Source organism: Microchirus variegatus (genome assembly GCF_963457635.1).
Source record: "Microchirus variegatus genome assembly, chromosome: 17".
Lineage (NCBI taxonomy): Eukaryota > Metazoa > Chordata > Actinopteri > Pleuronectiformes > Soleidae > Microchirus > Microchirus variegatus.
Window position 1 is genome coordinate 16,363,103 of NC_139818.1, and position 13,530 is coordinate 16,376,632.

The following is a 13,530-nucleotide window of genomic DNA, read 5'->3' on the forward strand; positions in this document are numbered from 1 at the left end:
CCAACATATTCCTCAGGTCTCAAGCTCAGATTTTCATCATTATTATCACATTATTTGTCTTTTAACAGCTATGATAAAAAACAAACAAATAATAACTAATAACTTTCAAGCAAACCCTAAAGTGTTTGACACATATCAGCTGTAAACTGTGTATATTTGAATCAAAGTATGAAAAGTATGAATAAATAAATATTCCAAATAAGTACATAACTACGCAATAGGATGGATCATTCTGAGCATTTATGTAAATTGTCCTATTCCCAGCTTAAAGAGGGAAAGTTTATAATGACCACTTGTTGTAGGGCCTGCATTCAGTGAAGCTCAGACAACACCACGATCACTACATATTATCCACAAACAGCTGATCTGTGGGGCATTTACTACCATGTTTTTTTTTAATTATTATTATTATTATTGTTATGAAATCCTGTCAGACGGGATCTGATTGTTGGGATGTTGTGTTGTGTGCAGAACTCCATGTCCAGCATCAGTCTGTTTCCCTGTTTCCGGAGTGTCTGCCTGCCTATGGGGTGTGTCTGCTCTGCTGCTGGAGATCGTGGCGAGGAAAAGAAGGTGCGCCAAGTTAGCCACAAACACACAGCGTGGTCTCGGAAGTTGTTAGATTTGGTCTTTAAAATAAAAGCACTTTATTTCCATAATCATCATTATGCCATACAATTTCAGTCATACAATTTCCAAATGGGTGATGAAGAGGGATTTGATTGCAGAATGGGATTGATATAACTTTAATGATGGCATCTGGACATGCCTAATATTTTATGAATTAGGAAATGGGGAGAGCCCTTCCATAATTATTGCTTCAAATTTAAACTCTAAGTTTGTGATGATTACACTTTATTGGAACTATTGTGGAACAAACAAGCATATCATACAAACCTCTGTTGTGACTATTATTATGTCCATGGTGCTAAAAATATATTAAATTAATAATAAGTCCAGTGCAATAAAATTAGGAAAATTAGTGATTTATATCAAACTTTTTGTTTTTGTTTTAAATGTTTATGCAACAAAATAAGCTCTTTAGCACTATTTTGGTTACTAACTCACCTTGCAGAGGACTACTGTACTATATTGTTAATAGTCTTTGCTCATTGGAACATATGCTGCTTCTCTTTATTTTATGATATTGATGTTATTGTCATGCTTATTTATATTTTTTTGTATTTTGTTTTGTCACGTTTTAGTGCATGGTGTTGATGATTCATGTTTATAAATAGATGCATAAACAAAAACAGTCAACGCTCAAATGAATGTAGAGCTCAGTCGACTTTTATTGTGAAAGTGTCTGCCGGAAGTACTCCTCCAGACTGCTTCAAACTTGACCTTGAGGGAAATGAAGGCAGCGTCGCTCCCCACCTCGTCAGACACACTTTTCAGGCGGAGGAGACTCACTCACGACTCACGTGTTGTTGGAGTTAAAAATGCAGCTGAACGACCGGACGTGGTTCACGAGTCTGACCGCGGTTTTCGTCGAGCATTAGCGTTTTAGTCACAGAAGAAGAAGAAAGAGAAGGAGAAGCGACATGAAGAAACACCTGAGTCCCTCCAAACATCAGCAGCAGCAGCAGCAGCAGCAGCAGCAGGCGCCGGCAGATGTTCCGGCGGCTCTCGGCGGTGAGGTTACCGTGCAGCAACTCAACGAGCTGCTGTCCAACGGCAGCGGCTTCTACAGCTTACCCACACAGCACTTCAACGAGGTCTATCCCAGAATATACATCGGCAACGCGTGAGTCAATATTCCTCCTCCCTCCTCCTCCTAAACCTAAACCCAAACCCTTCCGTCCTTGTTTTAGCCCGCACAGGTAGGGAAGGTCTCGCCGAGACGCGCCCTCCTTTGAAGAGCCGCCACAGACGCGACAATGACAACCGTGTCGCATGTCGGACGGCATTCACCGACACACCGGGCGCACGCACGCACACACACACACAAAGGGCGGGCTTGTTATTATTCTGCTGTCTCCTAATCGCCGCGCACCCAGCGACAGCCTGTTGTTGTCTACAAATACCCACCGCTGGTCCTCGAAATACCAGTCTGTACCAGCAGTGGCGTCATTGTAGCCAGACAGGTACATGTTGCGTAACACTGTAACATTATTATTATTATTATTAATAATAATAATAATACGAACACCAAAACTACTAATAATAATCATAATTCCAATATGTCTGTGTCAACATGCTGTAGATGGATTAAAAGATGCATAGCAAAGACGAGCGGGAATCAGCTGTGAAGGACACAAAGAGCAGTTTTTACTCCCCATCATTAGTGTAAATATACACTGCCGTGTAATCACGTCCCCATCAAGCCGCTCCCTTCTGCTGGGAACTGCGGATCCTTTTTTTTGTGTGTGTGTGTGTTTTCATTCATTCATTAACAACAGGCGGTTTTCCCTCCTCCTGTGGCTCCACACAAGAGGAAGAAGAAGTGACAGAGGGATGAGTGAAATGGAGTGAGGTAAATCCATAACAAGTCATTTCACCAGTGAATGTCTTTTCAGGCAGTAACACCTTCGTGCTCTCACATCATGGGCTCATATATAATATGGCATCAATGAAGGATTTAAAGGATGGAGTTGTTGTATTTGACAATAAGTAAATAACCATTGTTTATTCAGGGGGGTGAATTCAAATGGAGTTTGTGGAAGACAAGCCTGGTTATGGTAAATAAAAACAAAACAAATGAAACATGAATGGACTGTGAGTCAAACATTAGCTTGAAAGATCAGCACAAGCGTTAATTGTTAATTGTGTTGCCAGGTTGTGTAAAATCCTCCCCCTGAATGGCGCGTCATCTTAATAGTAATAGGAATAAATCCACATTTCTAGTGTGTTGACAAATGTTGTGATTGTGATAGGGTATAAAACTGTGTGACGAAACAATAATATCCAATTTTATAATTTTTCCCTTCCAAAGAGCAAGGTTTTTAGGGGTAGTGGAGCTCCTGCGCCCATTTTATCACACATTTATCTTTATCAAATAGGGCTGAAACAATTCATTCATTCATTCATTCATTCATTCATTCATTCAATTATTTATTGTCATTGTTTTCAGTTTTTTGTGTTTTTTTAAGCTTTTTAAATGTGAATATCTTCTGGTTTCTGTGCTCCATCTAACAAAAGAAATCATTACAACTGTATTATTGTTTGGTTTGTGGACAAAAACAAGACATTTGAGAACATTTGATGGACCAAAAGTAATTGACAGATTAATACATTTTAAAATATTCATTAGTTGCACAGCCTTTATTATCAAATCTTTAGTTTTGAATGTTGGTTATTGGTGCAATTTTGATTAATTTGGGAGTAACTGTGTAGCCCTGTATAAAACACCCTTTAAAACTAAATATGCAGGTGTTAAAATAAGTAATGTAGTAAAAACAATAAACATTATTATAAAAAAATGTGTACGCTATAAGATGAAAGTGAGTTTTAAGAAGACTTTTGAGTGACAAGCTCGATTCAGTCCTACAGAACGATCTCAGCCAGCCATCAGGCTCAGAGGGGGACCAGCAGGTCACAGAGATAGGCAGGAGCCAGAGCATTCAAGGCTTTATAAACAAGCAATACAATCTTAAAATCAATCGTAAAACTGCAGCGAAGGGCAGCTCCGAGTGGGGGTAATGTGCTCGCATGTCTTTGTAAGTGTGTAAACACTGGCCGTAGTATTCTATCTGCTGTAATCTGTCTTTGTGCGTTTGGTTTGCCGATGCTAGAGTAAAGTGTGCTGCAAATTCTGAGTGGATAAAAGCATGGATGTCTTTTTTTTTTTTTACTTTGTTTATTGTGTTGTTTGACCACTGCTTATACGTCAACGGACAATACTGATAATTCAGCAGGTTTTTAACTTTTCTATATGATTTCTTTGTACTTTTCAGTCTTTTTGGAACAACTAGTGAAGGACAGTTACAGGAAATACTCCGTATAAGAGCTGTATAATAGAAAAGGCTTTAACAGTGCCGCTCTTTATCTTGCTTTTATGGATTCATGATGCAGGGATGCCCCCCCCCCCCCTAGAATCTGTCTGTGCAGTCCATCATTTGGCTCCACTCACACTGGTCGCATAGTGGCGGAGGAGGGCGAATACATGCACATTACTGTACTTCCGCGCTACAACAAAATCAATCTGAAAATGTCAATCTGCTCCGGCCAAGTCTGCAAACAAAGTGCTGGCAGTCCAGAGCTTTACATCTGAAGCTGGGCACGACAGAGAGACTCTGATGATGATGATGGTTCTCTGCTTTGTGCTTTCTTTGAAAGGAGTTGGTTTTGATGTGAGATGAAGACGTTCTGTTCACTGATCATGAACAAGTGTGTGTTTTAATCTCTGAATGAAGCAGGGTTCTTTGCTCTCTCTCAGGCAATTAGTATTTTCAAGGTTAAATATCACAGGGTGTCCAACCTGGAGGTCAAACGATATCGATGCAGATCAGTGCAGCTGATATACGATGCCACATCTTTTGGGGGCGGAAATGTACGTTGTGCTTCCTTCCTATCTGTCTGCAATTTGTGTTTGCTCTTCACTGCTGTAAACATAATGTATTAACGGAACATCAAATACATGAAACAGGTGATCAAGAAACTAAAGTTTTAGTGCACTAAGTAGGCCTGAATGATTTGGGTTTGGGATTCTCATTTGTGATGTAAGGCATTTTTTTAAGCATTCCCACACGAGACTAGTGGCAATGGCAAAATACTATTTATTTGAGGACGTATAGATGTTTACAGTTTCCATCACTCACAAAATGGAACAAAAAAGAGTTCATTGCAGGCTTTGCAATTTGCTAATTGCATTGTTTCAAAGTGCAATTTTCGATTTGAACGTGATTGATCTTTCAGCCTCTGCACTTAGAAGCATTTAGCGCAGTTTCTGCAAACAAACAAAACTTTGTGAACTCACATAAATAAGTCGTTAATCAGCCCGTTCAATTAAAATAATCGTCACATGCAGATTATTAAAAGCAAAAAAAAAAAGGTATAGTTTTGGCCCAAACTGTGTTGAAAAAGGACAGTTTAAGAATCAGATGGCTCCGGCACAGAGAAGTGGTATCGATCGTTGATGAAAGCCTGAGCTTTGTACACTGTTTCCACCGCTGGGACTCACTAAGTCTTTTTTTTGCTGATGTGTCTTATAAGTTGCACCTTATCACAACTTAAATTTTGTAATTGGCTAATGAAATATGCTTTATATATATATATGTATAGATATATAGATATGTATATTTACATATGTATATGTGTATATGTGGGGGATCCATTGACTTATAATAGGAACTGGGCCCATTGACTCATGTGACAAGACCCTGAGACTGTTCCTTGTAACTATACATACACATACATGTGTGTATGTATATGTATGTATATATATATATGTGTGTATATATATATATATATATATATATATATATATATATATATATATACACACACATATATACATGTGTGTGTATATAAATATATATATGTTTATATATATATATATATATATATACACGCACATATTTTTTTTTGTATATATGTGTATCTTTGTATACATTTATAACATATATATATATATATAGTTACAAGGAACAGTCTCAGGGTCTTGTCACATATTATTACAAATTATTCAACAAAGGAATGATTAATGGGCTCAGTTCCTATTATAAGTCAATGGATCCCCCAGGAACTGGGCTAATCTATAGTTTAACTTTAGAATAAAAAGATGACTCCCTTTTCAGGTCACAACGTAGTTAAATATAGCTGTTAATTCATGATTCAAAATGAATTCAATCCACAGAAGTTCAGTTAAAAATATAACAGAATATATGTATAATGCACAATGAGAAAAAGCAACTGCTGCACCTTAAACAGCTCTTGTGTGCATGCATTTGTCACCCTCTCCTCAGGTTTATTGATTGTTTTTTTCTTTTAATTTGTCACCGGTGAGTGTATGCAGCCTCTAGACAATGTAAAACATTGAACAGCGATTTGAATGGGGGGGGAGGAAAAGAGAATCCAAAGAGAGCCAGAGCCACGACAATAAGCCAACACAAGCTGAAATGTTTCTCAAGGTGTTCTATTTAACTTACTTAAAAGTTTCCACGCCTAAATGGATTGTTAAAGTATTTTCCCCCCCCAACTCAAATCCTTGCACTGCTTTCAGATTAGTGGTAGTCAGCACTCTAAATGCACAGTGTGCAGTTCAGGGCTGGACTTGGAAGGTGTGGTTGTTTTCAATGAGGAACACTTGGGCTCTTTGTGAGGCTGGTCTTTAATAATGGATGCTGTGGGACTGCAGAGCTCAGTGTGTGTGTGTGTGTGTGAGAGAGAGAGAAGGCAGGGACAGACCAGGTAAAGAGGAAGTGAAACAAATGTTCCACGTCCTCTGCATTGTGTTGTGCTGTGTGTGTGTGCGCGCGGTTGCACAGTAAAATGTGAACGGCGCCGTTGTAAGTGCACATTACACACTTCAAGCACGATCAATCGTTAATACTCACAAGCCACACTGTTAAAAGCACACTCTGTAATGTCTGCTGCCAGGGGTCTCAGTTAAAAACGACAACAAAAGGCCTAGTTTGATGGAGTCGGGAAGCAAGAGCGGAATCATGGATATTGTTTCCCCATGAGTGTTGGCACTTTACAGGAAGAGACAATAGAGTCCATTTGTGACAAACACACAATGAAACAAAAGACAACTCTAACTAGGAATCCTGGATATTGAGGATGCACAATATTGGACTTGGACTTGGGCCGATAATCGATACCGATATGCACATCTTGCCATACTCATGTTGCAGCAGTTGAACAGTAGATAAAATAAAATGTATTTACTGTGCAAAATAAACGAGCACCAAAAATATAATTGCTATAGAGGGCATGAGCCTAAAGGTCAAGGGGCGAGAAGCTTATTCAGCCTCCTCTCTAGGTGGTCATTAGTCATATTGGCGCTTGCCGATAATACATTTTTTAAAGCCAATATCTGCTGATACCGATGTCGTGCCGATAATATTCAGACATGTTTGGAGCAAAAGTGAGTAACGCTGATGGCAAAATTAAACTTTGTTTTAGAAATATGTATTTAAATGGATTTAAACGGTGTGTTTCAACTTCATTTTTAGGTATTTTAAAGCAATATGTTACATATTATCAATCAAACATGGATAAAATAACACACCAACAAAAAAAATAGCAAGATATGCTGCTAAAGCACAGGCAGATGTGTTGCTTTATCTCTTCCCTCATGGCTATAAACCAAAATGGTGGCGGAGGGGATTTGTTTTATTAGTTCTTGCTGAGGGGGCTTTGTAAGCACCACCTCCAGGGAGCTGTCCAGGGTCACCTAGCCTCACCTCACAGCTTCATATTGACTATAAGCAGACGTAGCAATAAACGCAGACAGCGCTGTCACCACCCGGCAATTTTACATGAGGATTTACGATTCTCGGGTCAGGACGGTAAAGCAAATACAGATGAGATACTGTCGGCTCAATCACAGGGTTCATGCGATCAAACGATGAAAAACAACCGATATCTCTTGATGTTACGTTTTACACGGCGAGCTGTGAAAGACGCTGACGTGTTTATAAATACAACAAGTTTTTTTTTTTCTTCCTCATAAATTCTATTCAGTTAATTAGTGACACTAATTGTCCCATAAAACTTTAATGTAACATATACAGAAGAGGCATTTTATTCCGAATCAATGGGCAATTCCTGCAGCCAGTTTGGATCAGAACAACACACACGGGCGTTGAGCCAGGCAGCCTGGAGCAGCCAAATCCTGCTGCGTTGCTTTGTTACTGTTTGTTTGTTAGCCTCGTGTTTGCTCAGTGTTTGGTTTGAGTTTAAGCTCTAATATGCAGATGTTTGCCGTCTGTGGATTGAGGTAAAGCTGGCTGAGAACGGAGAGATGAAGGTAACCAGTCTTTGGATGCCTCATTCTGTCTCCAGTCCTGTTTGGAATTAGTTAATGCCAGATGTGAAAGAGTCTGTTTCTACATTTTCATTTTTAACCTGTCTCTCTGTGCACGCTGTTGCTTGTTTCCACTTTCTGTCCACGCTTGTTTCGTACATCCTCCCTGCCCGGGTACTGTTCTCTTTACACACATCTTATGACTTGTGCTCCACGGGAATCGGGAATACAATAATCAGTGCAATCGACATAATCAATTAGTCATAATCGGATAATAAAAATGTGTTTTCTCTGCTTACAGCTTTTTAAAATGTGTGAATATGTTCTCGTTTCAGACAGAGCCTTTTTTGAGGTTGGAGAATCGCACAGTTTTACAGTTTTCAGGCATTTTATGGACCAATCAAGTCCTTCATAATGATTAGTTATGGCCCTACAGTTAATACATTTTGGGTGCTTTTCCTTTAGCTCATGTAAAACAATATGTATCCACACTACAGATGTGTGCTCTGTAATTGTGTATATATAACACTCATCTGCTTATCCAGTATTTGAAAAGCTTGGATACGCACTACACATGAGCAAATGTCTCTTTAGGTCGTCCACAGGTGTCGGCAACAGTATGCAGAGCTTGTACATCACAGGATCTGGCTTTGTGTCAGGAGGTGCTGCTGTTGAGCCAACAGTGTTCACTGAAGTGCATGCGGAGTTGTTGTGAAAGCCGCAACCTATATTGTTGAAATATCACTTTAAAATAAATTGTGCTGACATGCCGTGTTCCTCACAGGGGAAAAAAAAATCTTTCAGGTGTTATTATCAGTGCTGTTATTTGTCGTTGATGTCATCACTTTGTGTTGTGGAGGAACAAAAAAAAGGGAGTTTTCTCAGCAGCAACACAGGCACTCTACTGTATATAAGTTTTTTTATAAGCGTACAAAGTTTGAGTGCTAAAGTGAGTGAATTCATTCATCTACCTCTTCTGATCATGTTTCTCAGGTTTGTTGCCCAGAATGCAATGCGTCTGCAGAAGCTCGGCGTGACGCACGTCCTCAACGTGGCGGAGGGAACCTCGTTCATGCACGTCAACACCAGTGTGGAGTTCTACACCGGCACGGGCATCACGTACCACGGCATCCAGGCCAACGACACCGAGCGGTTCCACCTCAGTGCCTTCTTCGAGGAGGGGGCTGATTTTATCGACAAGGCCCTAGCACACAACAATGGAAAAGGTGTGTTTAATTTTAAATGTTAAAATGTGTTGGAAAAAAATGGACAAACTAGCTCTGTGTCCTTCCATATGTGACCCACCAAGGCAAAAGTTGCAACAAGTCGGCCCAGCACCGAGTAAACAAAATTTTTTTTTTCCCTAAATTGTGCAAGTTGATATTTCGAAGAAGCCACTAAATGCTTCAACTTATAGTATTGTGGGTCTTAAAACCATAAACTGTATTTGAATTAGGGTTGTTTGATCGATGTGAATCAATTCCTAGTTAGGGTGTGGTGATATCACATTCCAGTGCTTTTGTTGTTTTTTCGGCCAATCGGCTGCTGAGAAAACACATGGCTAGGGTGGTCGGGGTTGCCCGCTGCTGCGAGCCTGCGCTCCTCACTGCTGCTTCAGATGTGTGTGTTCACCGTCAAATGTAGATGGACAAGGAACAACGCAGAAGAACTAAATCGTGGTTGCACATCTTAACGAAGACGGAGGCTTCTGGTCATGCCGACGCCCATCTCACTTCTGCTATGCGAGCGGACACTTAAGCATTTAAGATAGCGGACTTTACGCTAACACGTTAGCATAAAAGGTATCAGAGAAAAGGTCATCGAGACTTCGAGACATGCAGACTTCAAACTTTCTCCAGAGCTTATTTACAACAAACGGATGGATTATTTAGCAGCCGAAAGAGAGCAGGGCATGAGAATAACTGGACACCTTGAGGCGAACAGACACAGTAGTTACTTATGAGATGATGACATGACGCCAGCACCCCAAAGCTCTTATTAACCTATCTTCTTATGGGGTGAGTTGTCATTAACGTCAGTAATCAACATAACGCTAGTGTTCATTCAAAGTCACATACAGGGATTACTCCATTTTCCTCTAAATGGAAACAACAAAATTGACATCATGCGCTAATGGAGAAGACCTGAAACTGTTGAACGAGTTGGACCGATATCAAAATACATGATATGTTTTACAGTACATGGACACAAGCTTTTAGGCCTCTTCTGATGCTTGAGTGCTGTGGATGTTAAAAGTGAAGACGGGATAATCTGAGGCTAAATCTGACACACTCCTGAGCCCTGCTCCATATTCCATTATCAGATCAAGTCTCTTGACGAGGAGTTAAACGCACATCACTCCTGTGGGTACTTTGTGCTTTTGACAAAAACCCGGTTGCGTTAAAAAACATGTGCTGTTCATTGGGAATAAAAGTATTCTTAAATTCTTCGACTGAGTCAATTTGTCAGCACATGTGAGGGATCTGTTTATCTGGTGTGCGCTGAACCCTGTATTTCATGTCATGGATTTATTGACATGGGTAAGCATCTTTTGCATCATCACTGAGAAGGAGCCACTGTAACAGTGTATAGGGAGGATGGGATAGAGGAGGAAGAACGAGAGACAAAGCCTCACCTCCCCCTGCTGCTCATAACAGCTGTAGTTTGACATTGTGCAGTGTGCAACATTGTCTTTGACATTTTCTGATCCCTCAGCTGAAAACTCTGAAAAGGTCATTGGTCTAAGATTTTAATGAGGAACTGCATCACCGCATTGTTCCCATGGATCTGCTGTAGTGACGACAGAAAGTCACAGGATGCAATTGTTCATGCACACATGCTCCTATTCCATTTCCCACAGTGAGTATTGTCTATAACTATTAATTTAGTCTATGTATTGTCACATGCAGAATCAACACTGATTTGTGGCTAAGTGGATAAGGTACTGGAGAGAGGTCATTTCATTAGCGGATCGCTGCTCAGAGTTGGCAAAGTGTCGAGGAGGATAGACAGAGATGGTACAACAGAGGGGACAACAGAGATGAGGGGATGATACCGGGGACACAGAGGGGTGTTGTGTTTCAAACTTAGTGCAGAATCTGTAGCTGTGTCCTGAGTCCTGCACATCAGCTTGCACTGTGATGTTTGCCAAGTTAAATCCCTCATGGGGTTCTCTGGCTGGTTCTGTGAAGGAAGTCATTTAAAAGAGAGTGCACACAAACAAGACAAACAAGGGTGAAATTACAAAAAGAGGACCAAGACGTTTCCTGTTTGGAGCATGAGGGACCCCTGTAGGTTGAGGCTGTAGTGAAGATGATTGACTTTGCTGACTCTGCAGCAGAGTTCAGGTCTTGTTATTTGCATCCTCTGGCACAGATGATGCTTTGCTCGGCAACTTTGGTGGCAGCATATGTTCCAACTCTTGTGCTCTTTTGTGTTCTTTTATTCATTTGTATCTTATGTCCCTCCTCGTGTTTCTTCCTCCTCTCTGAGTTTGACCCAATATAATAAGGAAGTAGAAGTCCTCTATGTTGTTTGATATTACCCTGCACATTTAGATTTTACATGCACCTTCATATACACAGTAGAATAATCACCCATGTTCTCGGACAAAGAAAACCCACACGATGATTCTTTTATTATGGGATTATTCATGTTTGTTATTGTCAACAAACCACAAAATAATGAATTGATTCTATTGAAGAACTTGAACGATCCACACTGTTGCACGATAGTCAATCATCCATGTCTAAGAAACACTACAAACAAACCACAGCTGCTTTGTCTAATTTTTAAAGTCAAGGGAGCTGTTTTTAAATATTAACATCTTCAATTATTGTTACTTTTGGTCTTTTTGTAGGATTTGTGGACAACACACTGTATACTATACTGTAATTTGGCAGCCTTGTATCTCCGTAGCACTCCTCTTACACCGTTTCTTTTATGTGTCCCACAGGGAAGGTGTATGTACATTGCAGAGAAGGCTACAGCCGCTCTCCCACCATGGTTATTGCTTACCTCATGCTGCGCCACAAAATGGATGCCCGGGTGGCGGTGGCCACTGTGAGGCATAAGAGAGAGATCGGTCCCAACGACGGCTTCCTTCGCCAACTGTGCCAACTGAACGAGACGCTGGCGAAGGAGGGCAAGTTGAACGGTGAGGTGGGAAAGCTAAAGACTAAATGATATTGAGAGAGACCCTGTGCCCTGTCTCTTCCCATTATGCCTTTCACGGGCTTCAGCTGCTCTTGGAGACTGACCCCCAACCAGCACCCATCTGACACACCAGGGGTTTTCTGAATCAGAGACATACACGCATTGATCGCAGTGTCGATAATTATCCCTCATGCACACACTTTTTTTTTTGTCCACATCTCTGCTGTTCAGTAGGAGACATCTCTCGGGTCCTCTGCCTCTTCCTAAAAAGAGCCTGATAGGCGCGATACCACTTTTTCAAACTCTAGTATCTGCCGATACCGTTATCAGTCCGATACAGTCATTTTAGGCCTTTCAAACCATGAAGCTGTTACCAACACATTTGTGCCATTTCAAAGACATAATTCTCCCCCTGTGTAACAAATATTCTTCTCTCATAAATTAGAAAAAAAACATCCCAAACATGACTCAGCTAAAATGCTATTGCTGAGTTATTTACATTTTTACAGTCTGCATAGTGAAGCATGCGATATATAGGATTTTTTGGATTGTATCGGATTTTGCATTTGTATCTGTCCGATATGCGATCCAGTGTCCAACATCGGACTGATAGCGAATACCGAGTATCGTATCGACTCATCCGTACCGCAAACAACTTCCGTTACCAATCCGATGTGCAGATGTCTGGAAAGCTCTGAATTTGTGTGCTACTTGAAGCATTCCCTAAGTTCCCAAATGTCAAAGATGGTGAAAACCGTGCCCTGATTTTTATTTTTATTTTTATTTTTATTTATTTATACATTTTAAACGTCCACAATTAGTTGTATATACAAGATTATAGCACAATCATTCCATGGTTTTCCACTGCCACACATGTCAGTGATGTGACCCTCAGCAGGAATACTCCAATTCCAATTAAATTCCTCCATGTAAAACAAAGTTGCAGACACAACAAGTCACATGTGTGTGAAGTGATTTGTGGAAGGATGGAGGAATATTCCAAACATTCCAGGAAATGAATAATAATAATTAAAAAAAAAGACCTTTAGAGTTTTGTTTGCCCGGCTAATCATTAAAATCTCCCTGTAGGGGTAGATATTTAATGCACAAGTATTCACACTCTTTTCTACATCAAAATAAAAGCTGTGGCTCTGTGTAGTATTTCAGCTCTTTGACTCTATGGCCATTAGTTTGACAGAAGTGGCTCAGAGGACAGTGTTTTTTAATGTCAAGGTGCTTGTTTCTAAACAATGAAAACCTGGGAACTGCTGAGATGACTGAAGTTGCTGCAGCTTCACATTTTAATTAATTAATTAATTCATCTGCGAAAATAATTAAAACAAAAGGTAATAGCTCTCCAGTTTCACTCTCAGCCTCACACAAAGAGGCTGAGTGAAGGAAAAAAATAAAACGAAATACCAGTTCTGGGTCCTTCACCAACTGATTCAGCAGCTTCTTCTGGA

At 40.3% G+C, this 13,530-nt stretch overlaps 1 protein-coding gene across 1 annotated transcript; it reads left to right on the forward strand.

The window, feature by feature from the left end:
- Positions 1 to 1,544: 1,544 nt before the first annotated feature.
- dusp3a (dual specificity phosphatase 3a) lies at positions 1,545 to 12,097 on the forward strand (the record flags this gene model as incomplete). Its single annotated transcript, XM_083903886.1, has 3 exons — positions 1,545 to 1,747; positions 8,906 to 9,138; positions 11,868 to 12,097. The coding sequence occupies 3 exons, from the start codon at positions 1,545 to 1,547 to the stop codon at positions 12,095 to 12,097; spliced, it is 666 nt and encodes a 221-aa protein (XP_083760012.1).
- Between the last annotated feature and the right edge of the window lie 1,433 nt (positions 12,098 to 13,530).